The sequence below is a fragment of the Phacochoerus africanus genome, chromosome 7 (assembly GCF_016906955.1).
Source record: "Phacochoerus africanus isolate WHEZ1 chromosome 7, ROS_Pafr_v1, whole genome shotgun sequence".
Classification (NCBI taxonomy): domain Eukaryota; kingdom Metazoa; phylum Chordata; class Mammalia; order Artiodactyla; family Suidae; genus Phacochoerus; species Phacochoerus africanus.
This window is the reverse complement of record NC_062550.1, coordinates 104,548,809-104,573,645: the sequence shown is the minus strand read 5'-3', so window position 1 is coordinate 104,573,645 and position 24,837 is coordinate 104,548,809. Positions and strand designations below refer to the sequence as shown.

General features: G+C 35.8%; 1 protein-coding gene across 1 annotated transcript in view; it reads left to right on the top strand.

The window, feature by feature from the left end:
- The window catches only part of PTPRQ (protein tyrosine phosphatase receptor type Q), a 213,112-nt gene that overhangs the window by 172,413 nt on the left and 15,862 nt on the right, over positions 1-24,837 (top strand). Inside the window, exons 37-38 of the mRNA XM_047785804.1 lie at positions 19,006-19,087; positions 22,259-22,349. Coding sequence (XP_047641760.1) covers positions 19,006-19,087; positions 22,259-22,349 — 173 coding nt within the window. The remainder of the gene's footprint in view (positions 1-19,005; positions 19,088-22,258; positions 22,350-24,837) is intronic.

Sequence of the window (24,837 nt, the reverse complement as noted above, 5' to 3'; positions counted from 1 at the left end):
AGTGCTTCAAGAATTGTGTGTAAGATGGCTTTATGTTAACCAGTTTTATGTGGACATAGTTTTCTACATAAAAGATCAATAAGATTTGTAGGATAACCTGCCAGAGTTAAATCATATCATAGCAATAATGGAGCATTACTAGTATTAGGCTGTGCCTCCGTCCTAAAAGGGTCATCCTGCATAGTCAAAGTTTCTTCTCCTTTACCGCTGTGGGCACACTGAATTTCCGTAGCATTCTCTCGGCTCCCTCTCCACGCTCCTTTCTCAGGTCTTTGTGATGCTTCCACAGGCTTGGGTCTCTGTCTCTGTCTTCTACACGTGTCAGTACACAAGATAACCTTTAGTAAGTAGACCTTTAGTAGATGTGACATAAAGCGAAAAAAGCCCATCAGTGTTGGAGAAAGTATTCTTTTTTTCAGTTTTTAAAGGTTTATTGAAGTACAGTTGATTTACAATGTTGTGATAATTTCCACAGTGTTGGAGAAAGTATTCTTTATCAAGGAGGTTACTATTCTAGAGAAGCTATGATGAGGTCAGATCCCCAAAGTTCTATGTGTTTTCCACAGCTTGCCCCCAACTCCACTTCTGAACACAGCCATTCTCAAAAAGGAGTAAGCTATATATATTTTTTAAAACAATGACTATCACGACAGCTAATGGGAAAGGTAGGTGAAGACTGCCTAGCTTATTGTTGGGTATTTATAATTCAGGGACAGCCCTATTTAATCTTGACTCCTCCTTATTTATTTTCCTGCTTCCATTTTTATTTACATATGCCACTTTATTTGTAGAGGCTATAGACATGTCCTTCAAGTATACTTCAAATAATTTTATTTTTATAAATAGAAAATTAGTACATAATAACCTCAGTCATAAAAAGTTATAAATTTATTTTCAATGCTTTTTGCTTTATCATTTGTGTGTTATGAGTCCAGTGATCATGGCTGTAAAAGTTTTATTTGTAATTCCAGTGGCACAAGGTAATATGCTTTTCTTGATTTATTATAGGAAATGTATTAAAAATAACTATCAAGTGGTTTGGATATTTTTTTTTTCATTATAGAGCTTTATCTCCAGCTTATTATTTGCTGATGGTTTTTCATGTTAATAAAGTCAGTATACATTAGGCAGTAAGACTAGAGAAAATAGTAACAGATTCATAAGTAGCCATGTACACATATGCATGGGGTCATCCTTCGGTGCAGCTCTAAAGCTCTTCATCTGCATTTCAGGTTCAGGAAAATCTATTCAAAGCCATGCAAGTGTGATGAGGGTAGAGCCACAGAGACTGACGGTAGATCCTGTGACTGAAGAATCAAGAAGTTTGAGTTAGCTTCCAAATTGTTGAGTCACTTATGCCATATATCTTTGTTGTTTACAAGAAGGAACTTACATAATGCCTTTAAATCTACCCAGTTAACATATGTCTTTCTACTTAAGGCTTAGACATGTTATTTTCCCTTCCAATCTCCCCACTTTCTTTAAGCTAATTGGACTTGCAATTTTTCTCGCTGTTATATGGTGTCATGTGTCCATAACAGAAATGATAAAATAATAGTTAAAATACTAATTTTAGGGAGTTATCTAGTTGACCAAAAGTGGTCATTACAATGCTTGGTACTAAATCCTCTTTAGGATTAGGGTTTTATAATTAAGAAATTATTTACATCTTCCTGTATATTTATTCACATTTTAAGATTTCCCCCAGAATTTTACACACATAAATTCTCATCATTTGATTATATTCTACCTTGTTTCACAAAGGAGCTGAAGAATTCTCTTGTACTTTTTCCTCCTGAAGAAGAAAACCCAAAAATTTAGTACTCTATAATTCCATGAGAACATTCAGGGATATGCCAGGATATGTTTTAAATCCTTATTTGGAGTGATAATGACATTTTTATTTTATTTTATTTTATTTTTTTGTCTTTTTGCCTTTTCTAGGGCAGCTTCCCACAGCATATGGAGGTTTCCAGGCTATGGGGTCTGATCAGAGCCATAGCCGCTGGCCTGTGCCACGGCCACAGTAACGTGGGATCCGAGCCGCGTCTGCAACCTACACCACAACTCACAGCAACGCCGGATTCCCTAACCCACTGAGCAAGGCCAGGGATCGATCCCGCAACCTCATGGTTCCTAGTCGGATTCGTTAACCACTGCGCCACGACGGGAAGGCCTACATTATTTTATTATGCACATTTTCTATGTAAGTTTATACAACACAAGCTATATTTCTTAGGAAGATTATTTAATATTTGGGCTCATTTATTCCATATTCGCCAGATTAGAAAACAAGCCTTCAGAGTTCCCGTCATGGCTCAGTGGTTAACAAATCTGACTAGGAACCACAAGGCTGTGGGTTCGATCCCTGGCCTCAGTGGGTTAAGAATCTGGTGTTGCCATGAGCTGTGGCGTAGGTCACAGACGTGGCTCGGATCCAGCATTGCTGTAGCTCGGGTGTAGGCTGGCAGCTACAACTCCAATTAGACCCCTACCCTGGGAATCTCCATATGCTGTGGTGTGGCCCTAGAAAAGACAGAAAGACCAAAAAAAAAAAAAAAAAAAAAAAGAAAAGGTAAAGAAGCCTTGGCTTTTTTTATTTGATAAACAAATGAATAAAGCAACATTTTGTGATGGCTCCTTCAAAACACAGCCATTAACATATAGAAGTGAGAAAGTTTTCTGGGAGGAAATATTAGCAAGATGAGCATAAACAGGCAGATAAAATGTAGACTTGTCTCTTTAAGAGATCACTGAAAAATAAGAAATAAAAAAAAAATACCTAAAGACAAATGAAAATGAAAACACAATGGCTCAAAAGCTATGGGATATAGCACAAGCAGCTCTAAGAAGGAAGATTACAGCAATCTAAGTTTACATCAGGAAAAAAGAAAAATTTCAAATAAACAACCTAACCATATACCTGAAGCAACTAGAGAAAGAAGAAGAGAAAAAAACCAAAGTTGGTACAAAGAAAGAAATCATAAAGATCAGAGCAGGAACAAATGAGATAGAGATGAAGAAAACAATAGCAAAGAGCAGTGAAATTAAAAGCTGGTTCACTGAAAAGATCAGCAAAACTGATAAAACTTCAGCCAGACCCCTCAAGAAAGAACGGCGGAGGGCTCAAATTAATATTAGAAATGAAAAATTAGTTACAACTGACACCACTGAAATATAAAGCACCACAAAAGACTACTACAAGCAACTATATGTCAATAAAATGGAAGTAGAAGAAACAGGCAAATTCTTAGAAAAGTGCCATCTCCCAATACTGAACCAGGAAAAAAAGAGGACATATGAACAGACCAATCATAAGTACTAAAATCAAAACTGTGATTTAAAACTTCTACAGAGAAGAGGGAGAAGATGGCGGAGGACTAGAACATGAAGCTCACCTACTCCCACAAATACATCAAAAATATATCTACATGTGGAATGATTCACACAGAAAATTTGCTGAATGCTGGCAAAAGACCTCAGGATTCTGACAGAGCAAGAAAATTTTCGTGTAACTGGGTAGGATAAGAGAAAGAAGAAAAAACGTAAAGCGGGAAGATGAAGAAGGAAGCAGGATCAGATCTGTGTCCCTAGGATGGAGCTGGGAAAGAATAAAAGTTCCTGCTCCCTGGGAAGTACCCCCACCAGTGCGGAGATCAGCTGGGGTGAGGAGGAGCTTTAGAGTCTCAGAGGAGAGCACGGCAATGTTTCAAGCAGTTAAAATGGAAACAGTCCTGCACAAACAGTTAGTGCTACTGCCCTGAACTTCCCAGCCAGAGATGACTGCTGCTGCAGACAGGGGTTGGGAACTAAAGCTTGGGCTTTGGGGATCAGATTCAGGGAGAGATCTGGGGCCTGCTATGTGGGAAAAAATGGGTTGGCCATGTGGAAACAGGCTGGAGCGACTAGAGTCCAGGATCATCACATTTGAGGGCCTACGCTGAGGAAGCCTGGAGAACTGGCACCACTGTTTGGGGGTGCTGGAGGGAACTGGCAGGATCTACCACTACCGTCTTGTTCCCCAGCAGGATACCAGCTGCTCCAGCTCCAGGAGCCATAGTGTTAGCAGCTGCTGCCTGGCAAGGGGAGGAGTAGCTGCCACCTCCATTGCAGCTGCAGAGAGTGGCCCCAATGAACCACCAGGCAAAGGGAACTGCTGTGCAGATGGTACCCATCCTAATGGCTTCAAAGAGTGGCCCTGTGAGAGACCTGGCAAAGGGAAAGACCACAGGAGCAGCTGCTGACATCACCAGCTACCGGGAGTGGTCCTGAGAGCCACCTGGTAACAGGAGTTTCAGAAGCCACTGCCACCCCCACCCTCCCACTCCAGCAGCAGTCCTATGAACTCTGGACCACCTCTCTCGCAGCTACCTGGCTCCATGAGAGGCAGTGTGATAGTGCTGCTCCGATCACATGCTCTGGGTACAGGGAAGCCGCCACAACCCCCAAGAACTCCAGAACTGGGTACCAGCCACCTTATCTACAGACCTACTATCAAAAGGACCACAAACATAGAAAGTTAGACAATATGAGATGACAAAGAAATATGTTTCAGAAAAAGGAGCAAGATAAAAGCCCACAAAAACAACCAAATGAAGAGATAGGCAATCGGCCTGAAAAAGAATTCAGAGTGATGACGGTAAAGATAATCCAGGATCTCAGAAAAAGGATGGACCCACAGAACAAGAAGTCACAAGAAATGTTTAATCAAGAGCTAGAAGATTTAAAGAACAAGCAAACTAAGATTAATACCAGAATATCTAAAAGGAAAAAAATAAACTAGAAGGAATCAAAAGCATGATAACAGGCAGAAGAATGAATAAGTGAGTGTCATACAGAGTGGTGGAAATCACTGCCACATAAGAGAATAAAGAAACAATACTGAAAAGAATCGAGGACTGTCTAAGAGACCTCTGGGACAACGTTAACCACACCAACATTCACATCATAGGAGTACCAAAAGAAGGAGAGAGAGAGGAAAAGGGCCAGAGAAAATATGTGAAGAGATTATAGCCCCAAACTTTCATAATCTGGAAAGGGAAACACTCATTCAAGTTGTGGAAGCACAGAGAATCCCAGCCAGGATAAACCCAAGAATAAACACAGAGCGACACATACTAATCAAACTGACAAAAATTAAATACAAAGAAAAAAATATTAAAGCAACAAGGGAAAAGCAACAGATAAAATGCAAGGGAACCTCCATAAGTCTAAGAGCTGATTTTTCAACAGTAACTCTGAAAGATAGAAGCAGCAAGATATATTTAATGTGATGAAGGGGAGAAACCTAGAACTAAGAATATTCTACCCAGCAAGGCTCTCATCCTTATATGCTGGAGAACTCAAAAGGTTTGCACACGAGCAAAAGCTAAAATAATTCAGCACCACCAAATTAGTTTTACAAACTAATTTTGGAAGGGCATTTGAAATTAAGAGACCAGCATCTTAAAGCAATTTTGCATATATACAGAATGCTATATCAAAACCTTGTGAGAAACACTAACCAGAAAAAGGACACACACATTTAAGAAAAAAAATAAGAGAAAAGAAAAAGAAATCCAAATAAAAGACCAAAGATACACATCAAATCACAAGAGAAGAGGATAAAAGAGGAAGGGAAGAAAAAAGTTCAACATCAACAAATTCAAACCAATCCAGGAAGTGACAATAAGTACATACATATCAATAGTTACTTTGAATGTAAATGGATTAAATGGTCCAACCAAAAGACATAGGCTGGTACAAGGCCCATATATATGCTGTCTACAAGAAACCCACTTCAGATCTAGGGATACATACAGACTGAAGATGAGAGGATGTCAGAAGATATTCCATGCAAAAGAGTCATAAAAAGAAAGCTGGAATAGCAATATTCACATCAGACAAAATAAAGAACATTATAAGAGACAAAGAAGGACCATACCTAATGATCAATGGATCATTTCAAGAAGATACAACAATTACAAATTTATATGTACCGAATATGAGCATCACATTATATAAGGATACTGATAAATGCCATAAAAGAGGAAATCAACAATAATACAATAATAGTTGGGGACTTCAACACCCCACTTACATCTATGGACAGATCATTCAAACAGAAAAATCATTAAGAAACACAGGGCTTAAGTGACACATTGGACCAAATAGATTAGTTAAGCAGCAGAATATACATTCTTCTCAACTACATATGGAACATTCTCCAGGATAGATCACACAAATCAACCTTCAGTAAATTTAAGAAAACAGGAAGCATATCAACCATTTTTTTCTGACCACAATACTAGAAGCCAGTCACAAGAAAAAAACTGCAAAAACCAGAAACATGTGGAGGCTAAACAATATGCAACTAAACAACCAATGGACCATGAAGAAATCAAAGAGGAAATAAAAATACACCTAGAGACAAATGATGAAGATACAATGATCCAAAGCCAATGGGACACAGCAAAAGCTATTCTCAGAGAGAAGATTAGAGCAATACAGTCTCACCTCAGGAAATAAGAAAATCCCAAATAAATAACTTCATACTTCAAGCAACTAGAGAAAGAAGTACAAACAAAACCAAAAGTTATTAGAAGAAAAGAAATCATAAAGATCTGAGCAGAAATAAATGAGATAGCGATAAGAAAAACAATAGAAAAGATCAATGAAACCAGAAGCTGGTTCTTTGCAAAGATCAATAAGACTGATAAACCTTTAGCCAGACTTAAGAAGGAAAAAAGAGAGAGGGCTCAAATCAATAAAATTAGAAATGAAAAAGGAGAGATTACAACTGATACCACAGAAATACAAAGGATCAAGCTAGAAGAAATGGACAAATTCTTAGAAAGGTACAACCTTCCAAGACTGAACCAGGAAGAGACAAAATAAAAAGTAGCCAGTCGTAAGTATTGAAATTGAAAATGTGATTTAAAAACTTCCAAAAACAAAAATCCAGGACCTAATGGCCTCACTGGTGTATTCTAACAAACATTTAGACAAGAGTTAACACCTATCCTTCTGAAACTTTTCCAAAAAAATTGCAGAGGAAGGAACACACTCAAACACATTCTATGAGATCACCCATCTCCCTGATACCCAAACCAAAGACACCACAAAGACTATAGGTCAATATCACTGATGAACATAGAAACAAAAATCCTCAGCAAGATATTACCAAACTGAATCCAACAGTACGTAAAAGGATCATATACCATGACTAAGTAGGATTTATCTGAGGGACGCAGGGATTTTGCAATATATGCAAACCAGTCAATGTTATACACCGCATCAACAAACTGAAGAACAAAAACCATATGGTCATCTCTATAGCTGCTGAAAAAGCTTTTGGCAAAATTCAACATCCATTTATGATTAAAAAACTCTCCAAAAAGTGGGTATAGAGGGGACCTACCTCATCATAATAAAGGCCATATATAACAAACTCAGAGCCACATCATCCTCTGTGGTAAAAAGCTGAAAGCATTCCCACTAAGATCAGGAATAAGACAAGGAAGTCCACTCTCGCCACTTTTATTTAACATAGTTTTGGAAGTCCTAGCTACAGCATTCATAGAAGAAAAATAAAGGAATCAAAATTGGAAAAGATGTAAAACTATCACTGTTTGCAGATGACATGATACCATACATGGAAATTCCTAAAGATGCTACCAGAAAACTAGTAGAGCTCATCAGTGAATGTGGGAAAGTTGCAGGATACAAAATTAATACACAGAAATCTGTTGCATTTCTATACACTAACAATGAAAGATCAGAAAGAGAAATTAATGAAACAATCTCTTTTACAATGGCATCAAAAAGAAAAGAAGTACTAGCAGTAAACCTACCTAAGGAGGCAAAAGACCTGTACTCTGAAAACTGTAAGACATGGATGAAAAATCAAAGATGACACAGACAGATGTAAAGGTGTTCTATAATTTTGGATTGAAAGAGTCAATATTGTCAAAACGATTATACTATCCAAGGCAATCTACAGGTTCAATGCAGTCGCTATCAAATTACCAAAGGCATTTCTCACAGAACTAGAACAAAAAATTTTTAAATAGGTATGGAAATACAAAAGACACCCAAATAGCCAAAGTAATCTTGCGAAAGAAAAACGAAGCTGGAGGAATCAGGCTCCGTAACTTCAGACTATACTACAGAGCAACAGTAACCAAAAGAGTATGGTACTGGCACACAGAGACATACAGATCAATGGAACAAGATAACCCAGAAATAAATCCACATACCTATGGTCAATTAATTTACAATAAAGGAGGCAAGAATATACAATTAATAAATGATAGTCTCTTCAGTAACTGGTATTGGGAAAACAAGGAAAGCTACATGGAAGAATGAAATTAGAATGTTCTCTAACACCATGTAAAAAATAAACTCAAAATGGATTAAAGATCTGTCTAAATGTAAGATCAGATACCATAAAACCCTTAGAGGAAAACATAGGTAGAATACTCTTTGACAAAAACTGCAGTAATATCTTTTTGGATTCATTCCCTAGAGTAATGGAAACACAAACAAAAATAAACAAATGGGGACTAATTAAAAGCTTTGCACACCAAAGGAAACCATAAACAAAAAGACAGCCTATAGAATGAGAGGAAATATTTGCAAATAATGTGACCAACGGGTTAATTTACTAAATATACAAACTCATACAGTTCAATATCAAAAAAGCAAAACAATCCAACTGAAAAATGGGCAGAAGACCTAAACAGACACCTCTCCAAAGACATACAGATGGCCAACAGATACATGAAAAGATACTCAACATTGCTAGTTAGTAGAGTAATAGAAGTCAAAACTACAACGAAGAAACATCTCAAACTGGTCAGAATGGCTATCTGACCATTTATTATCAAATAATAAAAGCTGGAGAGAGTGTGGAGTAAAAGGAACCTTCCTACACTATTGGTGGGAATGTAAATTGGTACGTCTACTATGGCGAACAGCATGGAAGCTCCTTAAAAAATTAAAAATTGAGTTACCATGTGATCCAGCAATCCTACTCATAGGCATACATCCTGAGAAAACTGTAATTTGAAAAGTTACACACACCCCAATGCTCACTGCAGCACGATTTACAGTAGCCAAAACATGGAAGCAACCTAAGTGTCCATCAGCAGATGAAGGGATAAAGATGAACGGAATATTATTCAGCTGTAAGAAAGAATAAAATAATGCCATTTTTAGCAACATGGATGGACCCAGAGATTATCATACTAAGTGAAGTAAGTGTCTGAATTATCAAAGACAAATTTAATACACTGTCACTTATTTATGAATCTAAAAAGTAAAGATACAAATCATCTTATTTATGAAGCACAAATAGACACACAGACAAGGAAAACAAACTTACTGTTACCAAAGCTGAAAGGGAAGGGGAAAGGATAAATTAGGAGTTTGGGATTAACACATACACACTACTATATATAAAATAGACAACCAATAAGGACCTATGATATACACAGGGAATGATACTCAATATTTTGTAATAACCTATAAGGGAAAAGACTCTGAAAAAGTGTGTGTGTGTGAAAAAGTGTACAGAGTCACTGCTGTACATATAAAACTAACACAACATGGTAAGTCAACTACACTTCAATGAAGAAAATCTCCAATGAGCTGAAAAAATACAATATTTAAATTGTATAGGCTATCTATATTTCTAAAAAAAGATCTTACATTAGGTCTAAGATTAAACTCTTAGGGAAGTTTAAAAGAAAAAAATATAATTTTAAAGGGCAAAAAAATGCTGACCTAATTGACTGGTTATGTGAATGGCTGTTAACTAATTTAACTAACACAGATTGCCTTCCTAAGAGAGTTATAGCAGTTAAAATTAAATGACCTTACAGAATTTACACAAAATAAAGATTCTATTGGCTAAAAAATGTTTGTCACTGTCTCTTTTCTACAGTTAATTTAGAAGTTTTGTTTATTTTGGTGACTAAATAGTAGGATAATATTAATCAATATTACTAATATTCTTACTTGACACTCGGTTTTTTCCAGGCCTTTATTTTTCCCTCAAATTATAGCATTATTCCACATTAGTTATCTTGCTTATTTTCGCTGAATGCACGTAATAACCCACTATTTCGAGACTCAAGACCCAATCCAGTGATCACGAATAAAATTAGCATTGTCGCTGTGGCATATGGAATGACTAGCCAGCTCGGACCTGCTGCGTAGCACAGGGAATTCTACCCAGTATTCTGCTGTAATCTAAGTGGGAAAAGAACCTGAAGAAGGGATGTGGGTATAACTGAATCACTCTGTTGTACAGCAGAAATTATCACAACATTATGAACAAACTATACTTAATAAAACTTTAAAAAAGAAAAAAGGAAAGATAAAAATTACTGATAAGGGGAGACAAAACAATTAAAATTCACAACAAAATAAAGCAAACAATTGAATGGCTATTTTAAGAGTGTCTTTCTTCCACTTTAGAAGTTTGCAAGTTGAATTCATATTAAATATATATGCCTTTAGGAAGCTTACTATTTAAAAGAATGCTATGAATGTGTTTGTAAGCTGTAAATCAGAATACACTTGGTGTTATTATTTATAATATTTGTAAAATTTTAAATGACCCTAATATGCTTTTATATATAAGGTTTGGTAACGTAGTAATTGCTACTCTTTATGGGCAAGTACTATTTGTTAAGTTTTGCATGTAATGATCTCACTCAATGCATTCAATCTTTTTTGGTAGGTACTCTTCTCCCCATGTTACAGATGAAAAACAAAAGATGCTTAGGGAATTTAGCTAACTGTCCAAGGTCATACATCTGGTAAACAGGGCAACCAAGATGACAGCCTAAGTTGCTCTGATTCTTAAGTATCAAGATCCACATGTAATTGTGTGTGTATTTAACTCGAAAGCATACTAGATGAGATCAATAGAAACCCTCTTAAAAAGGCAAGGGCCCGTGATTATCCTTCTTCAAGTAGCATGTTCTACACAGAAAGGGACTCTAAGGGAAGAACTGCTGCTACTGAATTATTCTCCCATGATGTGGGGCGAAGGAATGAGGGCATTTCGTGTAGGTTCAATCTTACAGAAACCGGAAAATCTTTAGTAGCGCAATCCTTGTGAATTCAGTAAGAATAAATAATGCTGGACTGATACATGAGATTTCTTCGTAAAATTGTTAGCATTTTAATTGCCATCAGTTCTTTGACAAATTCTGGTCATTAATTTTACTTCTGCCTTATTTTGCAATCAATGGTAAAAATATGTGAATCCAGACAAGAAATGTCCTACCAAAATGTGAATTGAGGACAAGAAATATCCTACCGTCGAATGAAACTTAAGTTATTTAAATACTTGTGTTCCTATAGCAGCAAATCAAAAATAATACAGTATGTTTTTATACTAAATAAATAATGACTCTTTACTTCCAGATATTCTTCATTTTTCTTTAGACGAAAGGAGATTTTTGTCATCCAGTAAGTTGCTGTGGTGATGCAGAGCTCTGCTGTGACTATTTTAATCTTTTCAGGTGGTGTGCTCTATAGTTTAAAATACGTGATAAGAAGTGTTTTGCTGTTTAATATGCTTTTTTTCCAAAGCCAAAAAAAAAAAACCCAAATACTCTAAACTCTACTTACTAAGTGGCTCTGTAATATTGCATGCTATTGATACAGTAAAATTAACCGTATCAAAATGCACATTGACTCACAACGTGCATGTCTTAAGAATTTGCTGTGTTATTACGTTAACTTTGATAGTAAAATAAGTTTTTTCCTAGATTTCTTCAGGTGCTTCTTGTCCTATTATTATGATGACAGAGGAGCTGCGTTCTCTGTCTGATGGGTGCAGTCTGGGTTGGCACTTCACACAAATTCACTTCAACTGCTATAGATGGTAACCTGTAAGGAACGAAACAGTGATATTTCCTGTTCGCTGACTCTGGGGCATACATGGAAGGGGACATTCCGTAGGATCTTCACTTCTGCCCTGACCAGTGGATAGCCAACAGTGCATGCTTTCAGGCACCTGCCCTAATGGCCAGAAATGCCATCTGCATCCTAGCATAAAAATTGCTGGGTACATTGAAGGTAGCATAGCCAAATGTAGCATGAGCAGGAAACCAGGAATTGATGGAGCACCCCAGAGATAATCAATTTCTTCATGTTAAAGGACACGAATGGAGGCAGAGAATGATAATGTATTTGATTTCAAAATCCCAAATCTACTACAGAGAGTCAGTCCACATGAGCCACAAGGCTGGAGAGGACCAAGACTCCTGACATTCTCCCTGACAGTGCATAGTACTCAGCATCATTAATCACATGCAGCATTTTGGACTCATAGACAACTTTGTTATTAACTAATTGCCAAGTCCCCACTGACAGAATTAAACTAGTTTCATGAAGATGTGTTTTCCTTGAAGGACCTGCTTGATAAGATTCAGACAAAAGATACTACTGAGCCAAAGATTTCGGTGATGGCATCACACAGAATATGTCCATTTCCAACCAGTACTCAAAGCTGACCTCTCAGCATTCCAGACTCACAAGTGCTCTGGCTGAGCAGCTCTGCCCAATGTCTTTCCTCATCATTGTTAAACACAATCCTTTTCCTTTTTTTCCCTTTGCTCCAGGAGGACCTCAAAGAAAAGTTTTAATCAAACCCTTACTGTCTCTCTTCAGTCAGCACATTTTCTTCTGCTAGAATCAGTGAACGCTGTCCTGCTCAGTCAGAGCTCTTACTCTGATAGAGCCCAACCTAAAAGTTTGGGTTAATCAGAATCTTTATAGAACACTTCTGCATAAATATCATGTTAGTTAAAATAGATGCCGTCTTTTTTCAAATTTAGTTTTCTCAGGTTGCCTGCTAACCTCTGACAGAGGAGCTTCTGCAGTTATCCTGCCTTGCAAGCTAATAGCTCAGGCTGTAAGGACTTCTTTTGACAAAATAATCTGTCAAGAATTTGTTTTCAAGTGTGCTAATGTGAAGAGGCTTAGTAATAAGGAAAATTCAACTCCTGCCACCCTGGGAATCTTAGCTCAGCTCTTCCAGCTCAGCAAGAATGTGCTTTCCTGTATGTATCTAAAAGTCAGTTTCGCCTTATTTGAGTAAAAGAAATATCAGTTGGGCACCCACAAGTACCAGGTACTGTTCTAGATGCTGGAAATAACCATGATGAAAAAAGGAAGGGACATTGCCTTTAAAGAGCTGCCCTTCAAAGAACTAAGCTACTTTAAACCTGTTCGTCCTTACGGATACAAGGAGACGTGGAGAAAGTACTTAGATGTCACTTACTAACTGATTATTTTTCTAATAAGAAAAATACTACATTGCTCACTTATTCAGGTGGCATGTTTACTTTATAAATGAAGTTTTAGGGTCAGCTATGTAGTACTAGCCATTGGTTAGGATAATATTTTTCATGTGTATTGAGGACCCCAGAAAAGTTATTGGTGATTTGATAAAGAAGGATCTGAAAGGATACTATTTTAAAGCCTATGACAAAAATGACAGGAAAAGAACAAAAATTAAAACCCCTTTGAAAATATCACAGTAAATGCTATGGGTAAGTAATAGAGTATCATTGTAGAACCAGATGTAAATGTTGGAGTAATTAATAACTTGAAATATATAAACTAAAAAACACACACGCAGTATTTTACAAAAATGGAAAGACTAATATGTACCAGAAAATATGCTACCTATATTTATATTAAAGCAATAAAATTTGACATTCTTTTTGACCTAACTTGACTGGTTAAGTAGAAAGCAGTTTCTCAGTTTATCCTATGCCAGTGGTAATGCTGATTTAAGCTGCTCATCTATAGGCTATCATCTATGGCTCCCCATTTGGACTATATTTTAATTCCCTACAGACTTCAACTACTTGACCTTGAGGGAAAGCTGAGTCTCTGTGACAATATGGTCTTCAGTCACCACTGCCAACATAAATAAATGGTTCTTCGCCAGATATATCAAGAGTAACCTGAGTGGAATTTAAGTTTTTGATAGACTTTTTAAAAACGAGCCCAGACATGAAATAATACTCTTTTCAACAAAAGGGCATAGGATTTAAGCTAAGATTCATGTAATAAAAAGTGTTTAGCCTTTAAATTAGAAAGTGGTAAGTTATCTTACTGAAATCTGGACAATTTCCAAATTGATTTATATACTAATGAACTAAATAGGATCTGACACTATCCTTCACTATTGTAACTGAATAGTACCACACTAGTCTAAAATGACTTCCATGTAACAATTAAGCTTTTTTAATGTTAATAAAAAGTTTTCTATTTGAGCCTCTTTGAGTGTCTCCACAGATCATTTGATTTGAAAATAGCACTCCTTCTGAAATAACATCATTGATTTTTGTGTCCATTAATTTCTTTGAGTTTTTTTAATGCTTACCTATTTTTCTTAAATGAATTTAATTTCTTCATTTTTAAAATGAATTTAATTTCATCAGTAAAAGTCAAGGAATTGACTTTTCTATATCCCACCTTCTTTTATAGTTCCATGCATAAACTGTCCAAATTGTTATTTTTTTCTATTTGCAAATAAAACTTTACAACTTCAAAGAAAAATATAACTTAGAATACAGCTAATGCTTAAGAGAAAGATACACTCATACTTCCTGAGGCTAAGAATCAAGGCAATGATGTGATGACTCAAGACAACAAGAAAAAATTTTTATTTGAAACAGATAATTTATGCCAAAATACCTCAATTTAAGCTATCCAGATAGGTGTTTTGATTTCAGTTCACACATAATTGTGAGATGGACACAGAACAGGAAATTACATAAAAATAGACTATTAGAAGCCTTGTTTCTCACATTATGTCAACGCAAATGTGAAGAACAGACTATATATAGTGATTAGGTTTAGATAAAGATCGATACCAAAACATTAATAAAGCCAAAACAGATTTTTTTAAACCTCTCTTCTTTCTTGTGTAGACAAGAGTGACTTTATTGTTTATACATCTAATTTCTTGAGTATCTAGCACCTGTTAACTTCTTCTATGAAAGGATCTGATACGGCTTTTTAGTCTTGTGTACTGTTTACTGATAAATCTATTGATCATACTTATTTAAACCTTTGAGGAGGATCTCCTGAGAATTCCCAATGACTTAATATTTTTGTGGAAAATTCATTCAGTTCAGAGATTCCCTCATAATTATCAGAGTACTTACATTTAGCTTACTATGTATCTTAGTCTGGATTTGTCCACAATTGTGTATTTCATAATGATTTATTCACTGTCTGCTATGAATAAATTTATGAGTGACTTGGAGCAAACCAAGTGTCAATCCTGTCCCTGCTTTCAAATCAACAGGAACCTCAATGCATGTGTGTGTGTGTGTGTGTGTGTGTGTGTGTGTGTGTGTGTGTGTATATATATATATATATATAGAGAGAGAGAGAGAGAGAGAGAGAGAGAGAGAGAGAGAACATGCTATAATACAAGGTGGAGGGTGCTTTGTCCACAGAAATTTAGTTTCATAGAAAGAAGTTAGTTTCTCTGTAATAGAACAGAGTAAGGTTCATGGAAGGATTAATATTTGAATTAGCTATTAAGGAATTAGTAGAATCTGTTTGTGGGGAAACACCTGGAATGGTAGAAACTGATAGTAAGAAAATAGCTGGATGCAAACAGGGTCATGTGAAGGGTAGTTATAAGGACTAAGGTACAGAAAATGCAGGTATGATTAGAAATGCCTTCACATGATAATATGAAAAAATAATTATTATACCCTATTATTAGGGATTTATTTAGGATTGGAATTGGGAACTAAAAAACAAAATTTGCTTTGAAGCATTTATAATCACTCTTTATTCTGGGACTCTGATTAGAGAGAACAAAATAGGAAATCTTGCTGCTAAATTTAGCACAATCTATTCTTCCCAGTTTTAAGTAAAATATTCGTTTAGAAACAAACAAACAAAAATCCTTCTTTATATAAGTGTCAACTGTGGAGGAGATTGGTAGGAGGAGCTTGAGTTTTACAAAATGAACTGGAAAGAGAAGTTATAATACTAATGATAGTAACTAACATTTCTGTACTGTTCCAAAGCTAGGGTGGACATTTTTTAGCCTTTCACATATATGAGCTTGATTTACATATAGTCTCTAAATTGGGAACTGAAAAAGATTAAGTAACTTGTTCAAGATAAGATAGCTGTATTGTTGGAGCAAGTGTTTTAAGCCAATAAGGGCATTGCATTTTATAATAACAAAATGATTCAAAAGTATTCATCCAAGTCCAATAGGTAGCCAGTTAGAGTTTTAAAGTTAGCATTTCCAGAGAAATGTCTCAGATGTAAAATAAAGATAATAAAAGCAACCTTCTATAGAATTCTTCACTCAAAAGAAATTGCCAAAAAAGAAAAATATTAAATTAATTGTAATTTCTAAATGAGAATAGAGATCATTAATAAAAATAGAATAAGGATGCGAATAGTAATCTGATGCTTTTAGCTATTTCTTGCTCATTTATATTTTAATGATTATTCATGTTTAATGTTTCTTGAGGATTTCATAAATGTCATAATTCTCCCAATACTCTTGATGACTGCCTAGAAACTAGCTCTATTTCAGGTTTCAGATAGCCCAGTAAAAATATTTTTGCCAGTACTGCCTCAAATTATCTTGGATCTTCTGGGTAAAGAGACAAAAATCTCCCCACTATAGGGTGGCTGTCTGCCGTCCTTAAATTAGGTGGACCACGAGCCTGTCAATTAAAGTGAATGTAATATTTGAATGTCACCAGTCACAAACTGAACAATATTCCCTATTATAAAAGTGATCTCCACCCAACTCAAGACATTTCCCTTTCCGTGTGGTGTTAGGGAATTTGATCTTGCTAATTCAAGTATCTCATTCATTTCTATCTTAAGTGCAGCTAATTAAGATTTGCCCAACCTAACCTACTTCTGAGGAATATAATTGCATAGGAACACTGGGACACCAGGCCTTTTAAGGGGCTTGGGTATTGGGTCTAGCTCATGGGTGTCTTCTCTTCTTGCTGGTCTTTGCTGAGGGGTAATTATTTCCAACAGGGATTGACTGTTGCCTCAGTTGCCACTGCATGCATTGCGGTGTCAGAAGTCTCTGCAGGGTCTCCAATTCATACAACTCTGTCTTCCTGTCCCCAGCGTTCTTCTGAGTCAATACCCAATTCTGCCATCTCTATATCCGCCTAATTAGAGTCAGGATCTCTCTTTTGCCTGCTTAGACGCACTCAGGGGTGTAGATGGAAGACCACAAGTTCATCCACCACGACTTTGCTCTAACAGTGCTGTTTAACCCTGTGATGCCAGGTCTGATGACGGACTCTTTTACTAGGTTATACCCTGAGAAGCTGAGAGATACTTCCTTCTGCTTGGGGAGCACCTAATAGCATCAACCAAATTCTATCATTCTTCCTGATAATACTTGTTCTAGCACCTCTATATTTTTCACCAATTCCTGTATTGTAACAAAACACACTCTTCTGACTCATATTTTCTTCATTGAACATACCTATTTGTAACCATTTTCATAGTATTTATTATGCCACATTTTCAATCTATTTTTTTCATTTGTCCTTTATCTCAAAAGTCACATCCTCTTATAAATATTCTTCGCTTAATATAGTGACATCATCCCTCATAATGTTTAAAATTTAAAACTTTAATAAAGGCATATGCTCCTCATTTTATTTCATTATACTTTGTGCCTTTTGTGTTTTTTTTGCGGTGTTAATTTGTTGTGCATGACAATGTGTTATTAAAGATGTGCTCATCTCTGAATTTGTGTGTTGCATCGTCTTGTTTAGCTGTTAAAAATGATTTCAGTTTTTTTTTTCAGAGTATAAGTACCTTGGCAATGTCACAAAAGGTTCTAGATCTAAAGTAACTGAAATTATTGTGATTTCTTATGGTTTTATATATACATGAAAATTCATGAAACCAGACTTAGGCAATATGACGTCATTTTTTCAGACTCCCCTCCTGATTCAGCATTCTTTATGGACAAAACAATTTTAATCTGCATTAACTCTTTTATACCAATAAGTACTATGTACTATATTAAAAAGTAACCTGTTTTTAATGTAATGCCCAAATGCCTAACAGTATGAAAGAGCACCTTCTTAGCTTGAGAGAGATGCTAAATTATTAATTGGCCATATCTGGGGCCAAATAATATAATTTCAGATTTAAAATAATGATCACATTCATTAAAGGCATGTTATACCTTACTGATTTATCATGTTTTTCTGATTTTAATTTAGAACTCTTTCAGAAAAAGCTGTATCCTCAACTCACAGTGCATTTAACACAATCTCTGTTGCAGGTTACTTAGTTATAGAAAATCCATCAAGTAAGTTTGTTAAATATCCTTTCTTCTTTTTGAATATCAACTCTAGATTCACTGATTCAATGAATTTTAATGTGTGATTCCTTTTTTGTATGTTTGTTAGAAAAACCTCCGAGCGGGATATAAATCATAAAAGCATGACTAATTGCATGGTAACTGGAGAAATGCTTTTTCTCTCTCTGGGGTGAAGCCTGCATGTCTGTATTTTCGCTTGGGAAGTAATACGGGGATATTTAAACTCCTTAGGGTCTAAAAACCATGTCATTATGAGAATGAGGTCACTGCAATATTTTATATCTTCTAAAACCTTGTAATGTATAAAATGTTCTCTGTATGACAAAGAGGTATTATGTGCTTTAGGATTCAATGATAACTTTATGCCCTTACATTTGCTTGAAAACTTTGCTTCATTCTAATGTTAAATCATTCATTGAAAGTACTTAAAACTTGAAGGCTTTCTGTACCATGAAATACAAAGAAAGTGAACTTAAAGGGGAAAACCTAATTTTGAAATTGGACAGAGTGGCTTTAAAGGGCCGTGGGGTTTTTGAAAAGTCCCTTGTTTGGTAATTCATCGGGTGTAAAGGCAGTGCCCAGGTTAAAGGGAGAGAACTCAACCTAACTTGACTCCATTTCATACCTTTCTTTGCTTGGAGGCCAATAAGCAAGAAATCCTTCCTGCAACACGTTGAAGAGCTTTGCACAAACAACAACCTAAAGTTTCAAGAAGAATTTTCGGTATGTTACTAGCAGTTGTCACAACACTGCCAGACCTCCAGTCATCTCCTGTGTCACATTTCATGTCCATTTTAAGCTCGCAAGGCCATGAAGGACGCTGGCCTTGATAATCAATACCCAATTACCAGGCCGACTGTTTGGACAGTAACGTTACACTGGGCTGCCTCTGGTGCAACCTGAACAGAATTTTTCACCTGCTGTGTCAGGAAAAGGTGCTTCTCCTCAGACCTCCCAGCAACGGCAGCCGGGCCCTGTCCCCTTCCGTGTTCTCGCCCAGACACAGATGTGTCTAGATGCTGGATTCACCAGTTTCTGTGTGTGTGCCAGATGTAGGGGATACTATAAAAGTGCTTTCCTAGTCAAATAAGTATTTTAGATTTAGAAACTAAATGATTCCATTTTCTGTTTGTCTGCTGAGTTTACGTTAGTAGTACAGACGAACCTGAGAATAGAACTTGATGTCTCCAGAAACTAGTAAATTAGTTATTAAATTATTTCTGGAACTGTCCCCAAATAAAAAAACAGGTAAGTCATACCTGTGTTTGATAGTCTTACTTTTAAGTGATCATAGAATATATGCTATATCACATTATGGAGAATTGATAAAGTTAAGAATGTGTTATTTTAACGCTATTTAAAAGTTAAGATTAATTTTATTGCCTTCAGCCTTTTATATATACACATATCTATAAAATTGAAACTACATTAAAACATAAGGCATGCATTACATCTACAAGTTATTTTAAGACTTGTAAGTCTCATTCCTAACTTAGATTACTTTGTATTATAAAAATAAAGCAGATTTCTAAATGCTACCAAAAGCTTTATTTCTCTTTTCTTTGGAACTTTTTAGTGTGTGAACAAAGAATAAAACAAGTGGCTGGAATAATTCAGGACTGTAATATTTCAGTCTCTCAGAGAATAATAACAAAAATGTGAGAAGATTAATGGTATTTCCTATAGCTTTTTGGTTATGCCTCTTAAGTAATAGTGGTCTGGACTTAAAATCATTGGTACCATAAAACTCTTCTTAGCATTTATACAGCATGCTAAGAACTCTCAATTTTTCAGGAACAAAAGGGGAGTTTCCCTAGAATAGGTGCAAATACAGTTACACATGACTGAGTAGATGAAAGGTTTTATTAGCAAAAGCATTTCCACATACATTATGTTGAGAATGTTTCTAGTTTAACGTCTTTGACAATTACAATTTTAAGTACTTGGGTTTTTAACTATAGGTTTTGTGTATAGTATTATGTAAATGTATATATTATGTAAATGTATATACGTATAGAGGGAACATTTTTAATTGCTCTTAATTCTAGTGCTGTATTAATTTTTAAAGCAAAACTTTTAGTAAACAAATGCATGCTTAATGCATCTATTTGATAAACCTGGTAACTCAGGTCATATTCACTTATACCTTAAATATCAGTTAGCTCCTACTATGTGACAGGCATTGACCTCTATCAATGCAACACTTAATAGCTAAGTGACATTGGGCGAATCCCTTAAACTCTGTCCGTCAATGTCCTCATTTGTAAAATGCTTTATGTGTCTTATTGAGCTGAGAATACTGAACTGATTGAATGTGTATAACACTAAGAATAGTGGCTTGCATAAGTACTTGCTATTATAATGATGATTTCTACCATAAAGAAGTTCATATGATGACGGGAACTCCAGATTTGTATAAAAAGTCATGAATACACTACATCATAGTAGCGATAGGCAGCAGGAAGGGAGGATCAACCCTGTCTAACAATCAGAAAAGACTTTGCAAAAAGGTGACCTGCCAGATGAACTTCAGGACAGAGCGGAAGTCTAATGAGTAGAGAAAGGGGAAAAAGTAGTCTGCAAAGAATGAGGACAAAAGCAAAAGGATGCAGAACAGTCTCAGTCATCTGTAATCCCACTGAAAAGAGGAATCAGTCGGAGAAGGAGCTAACTAGGAAGGGTGGTTGAGGCCCTGTGGGCTCTGGTAACTGAGCACACTCAGGCCACGGAGTGTAACATTAGTGTCCAAGCAATCAACCTAGTCATTGGGTATTATTGATTATCAAGTAATTGGGTATTATTGATTATCAAGGCCAGAGTCATTTAAATCTATAAATGGAAACTACCATTTCCTGGGAAATAACTACAGACAAGTACCACTTTTCAGTTGATTTCCATTCCACCTTTCTTTTCCCCTCTATTTGTCTCTTACCAATACACTGACATAATACTTTCAAAACTTGACTCAAGGAAGCTGTTCTAGAATTCCTCATTTGGTTAAAAAAATTTTTTAAGGCTTTGTGCCAACCCAGCAGAACTCAAATGCTTACACTGTCCTTCCAACACATCCACATACATGCCAAAGACTGTCCAGATTTTCTCTTTGAAGAAATTTAGGGTGAAGGGGAAATTATCTAATTAAAAGAAATAATTTATAATAATGTTGAAAATTGTAAAAAAAAAACCCACAATTTTAACACTTTTTAAGGAATTTGGTAAACTGAGACTTTTCCAATATGATAAATTTTATAAGTGTAAACCGTTCAGTTCAACAAAATAATGAAAATATTTTCTTGCACTGGCTTTCTTAATGATGAATGGATAATACGATTTTTCACCAAAATGCCAATAACAGAGCTCCGTGACCTTTCATCTGTGTCTGATGATTCTTAATCACACCTCTGCATTCCACTATCGATTTAACAATGCCCACTGAGAACGGGAGCTGACCTCTGGCATCTTCTCAAACTGACCAACGTTACACCAATTAATAGGCATGAAATCATACTACCCGAGGAGAAAAAACAAAAAATAAATCACTGACTCCTTCCCGTACTAGGTAGACATTAAAATATTAAATAATGACAGTGGGTTTGATGAAACCATTAGAAAAGTGTGAAAAGGATGGTTGTCACACCTCGGGCTTGCCAAAGGACAAAGAAATTATCCCAGAGAAGGCAGGAGCCCAGTGGACCAGTTCTATTCAAGATAGTTTCTGTGAAAGTTCATGTAAGTTTCATCACTGTTCACTGGCCCTTACTCCACAGTTATGAGAAATATTTTCATTTTAAAAGTAAAAAAGATTTAGAATAAAGACTAAATTTCTTTTGCTAAGTGAAACTTCTTGTTTACCTTTGAAATAAATTTAAACTTTGCTATGATTTCAACCCACAGGAATTACCGAAATTCCTTCAGGATCTTTCTTCAACTGATGCCGATCTGCCTTGGAACAGAGCAAAAAATCGCTTTCCCAACATAAAACCATGTATGTGCATTTACTGTTTCTGGTTTTAGCTGTGAAACAGTTTCAAATGAGTGCAAAATGCATTTTAGCCTTCTTTTCTTAAATATAAATTTTACATATTAATTGAATTTTGATAATGCATTTTATTGGCAGCAACTTTGAAATTCTATCTATTTTGCTTTAATATTTACTAAAGCGAATGTGCATGGTTTTCAGCTTCTCCACAAACGTTTCATTCCTGCAGGTGTAGGAAACTGTAGACCTAATAGTTTCCTAGCTTTGTAATTTAACCCAAGTCATGAACCTCTCTAACATCTTCCCCTAGACCTAGTTCTCAAATGAAAAGGTTCACATGTAACTTTGTGCAATGGTTTCCCTGAAGAGCACGGCAGGGCTTTCTTACGGAATATAAGAAACGCATGGCAGAATATTCATTGATGATCACAGGAAATGCGTGGTTACCAGGATTGGTGTTACAAAAGAGGCAGGGCTGGCTCATGCTACAGTAAACACGACTTCATTTTTTTCGTCAGTAAGAAACCTTATTACATGCTACAAGGTTATTACATTCTTGCATGTTATTAAAAACAGTGTGCACACTGATGTGAAAAAAGGAAAACATATTAGTGCTGTAAGAATTAGCAGTGTGGTGAAAAAAATCTAACGTTCCTCTGCTAATAACAGATAAACTGTAGTCTGATTCAGTGTTTTTATATTATGAAATTAAAGTCATATTTGTTACGCTCTAGAATATTGTCAATATTGTTTCAAAATCTAGAGTTTTAAAACACTAATTTCAGAGTATGTATATACGTGTGTGTGTGTGTGTGTGTGTGTATATATATATATGCCTTTTCACAATAAAACTATACTTGGGGGGTATTCTATATACATAAAAATTGAACCCTTCTGGCTAGAAAGATATGGACTTAGAGAAGGATAAAATTGCAGGATGTAAAAATTGTAACGATATGGATAGGAGGAAATGGACCTTATTCTGTTATTCTAGAACTATAGGATAACTGAGGCATGAAGTGAACAAATTTAGGGAAACATGATCTAGGAGGTAGTAATCTAATAGAATCTGTTAATTCCCAAGAATTAGAAAAGCATGAAAATTCAAATAGTTTTAATCACCTAAACTCCTTTCTGGGACAAATCATAGGGAGAGGACTTTAAGAGTAAGTTGACAAATAAGACTTGGAAGTGTAGGAAATAAGGAATGTTGCTATTACATCGCCACGTCTCTGCGGCATGACCTTTCTTAAGTCATTTTGTTTTCCCTTTCAACGGGTTAACCTGGGTCAGATGGTCGTACCCAAGTGTAAGAGAGAAGGAAATTCTCATGTTGTTATATTAATCTATACCTACATTCCCTTCAGACTGTCTGCTTCATGCTTACTTGTTCACATTCTATGAAAACAAATATCATAGTCTGATTGAAGGACAGTTACTATGGAAAAGTTAATATTTATTTACACCTGTACATTTGGCTAAAGTAATGTATATTATACACTGGATATTAAATCAAATCAAATCTATCTAACTCATTTCCAAAGAACAAAAAGCATCTGACTTAAAATATATAAAACTTTAGTATGTTAGACATTTTTTAAATGTGACATTTCGATCTTTTATCATTGAGATCTCTGCATTATTATCTGGGTTCACATAACGGCCCTAAGAAAAGTCACACAATGCTAGAAGCTTCCTAGCACTTATAGCATAAGAACAGAGTAAGAATGGTCAAGAGAATTAAATAAACATCCTTAAAACAACAAGGAAAACTGAGGGGGTAAGATTACCCTGATTTCTGAGGCTAAGACGAAAAATGAGTGATGGAATTACATCGTAAATCAAGGATGTTTTGGAATATTGTAAGCACTGGGTGCATTTTTTCACCTTTGTCAGAGTCAAATAGATAACATCCCATTGTTTTCTGCCCCTCTTCTTCATTTTAGCACAGAAAATTTAAGAGTAATTTTTCAAATAATATGCTGCATCCACACCCAATATCTTTTAGTGGATTTTTAGGGACAGCTTTTTCTTAACAGTCCTCTTAAAGAGTCGGAGGTCTTATAATAAATAATTTTGTTAGGCAGAATTTTGTTTTTCAAGAACTTCTTAATTCAACTCATACATACTGCCGGCAATATAGTAAAATGACGAAGAACGCGCGGGCTCTATCCAAACTTCCCGGGCTGCAATTCTGTTTCCCTACTAACTACCTTAGCGACTGGTGATTATTATTTAATGCTGTCTGCCCCATCAGGTTAAGGATTAGATGAAACAATCATGTAAATCACTTTGCCCAGTACCAGCATGGGAAGCTCTCAATAAATATTAGCTCTTAGGGTTGTTATTAATTGACTGCTTATTTTTAAAAGCTTCTAATTTTCTGGGTGAATAAAATTTAGTAACAGGCACTTAGAGTCTGTGATCTGGAGATGACAAGCCCACTTCCTTAACCTCAGTTCAAAGACTAGCTGTAAACTCACATCCACCTCTC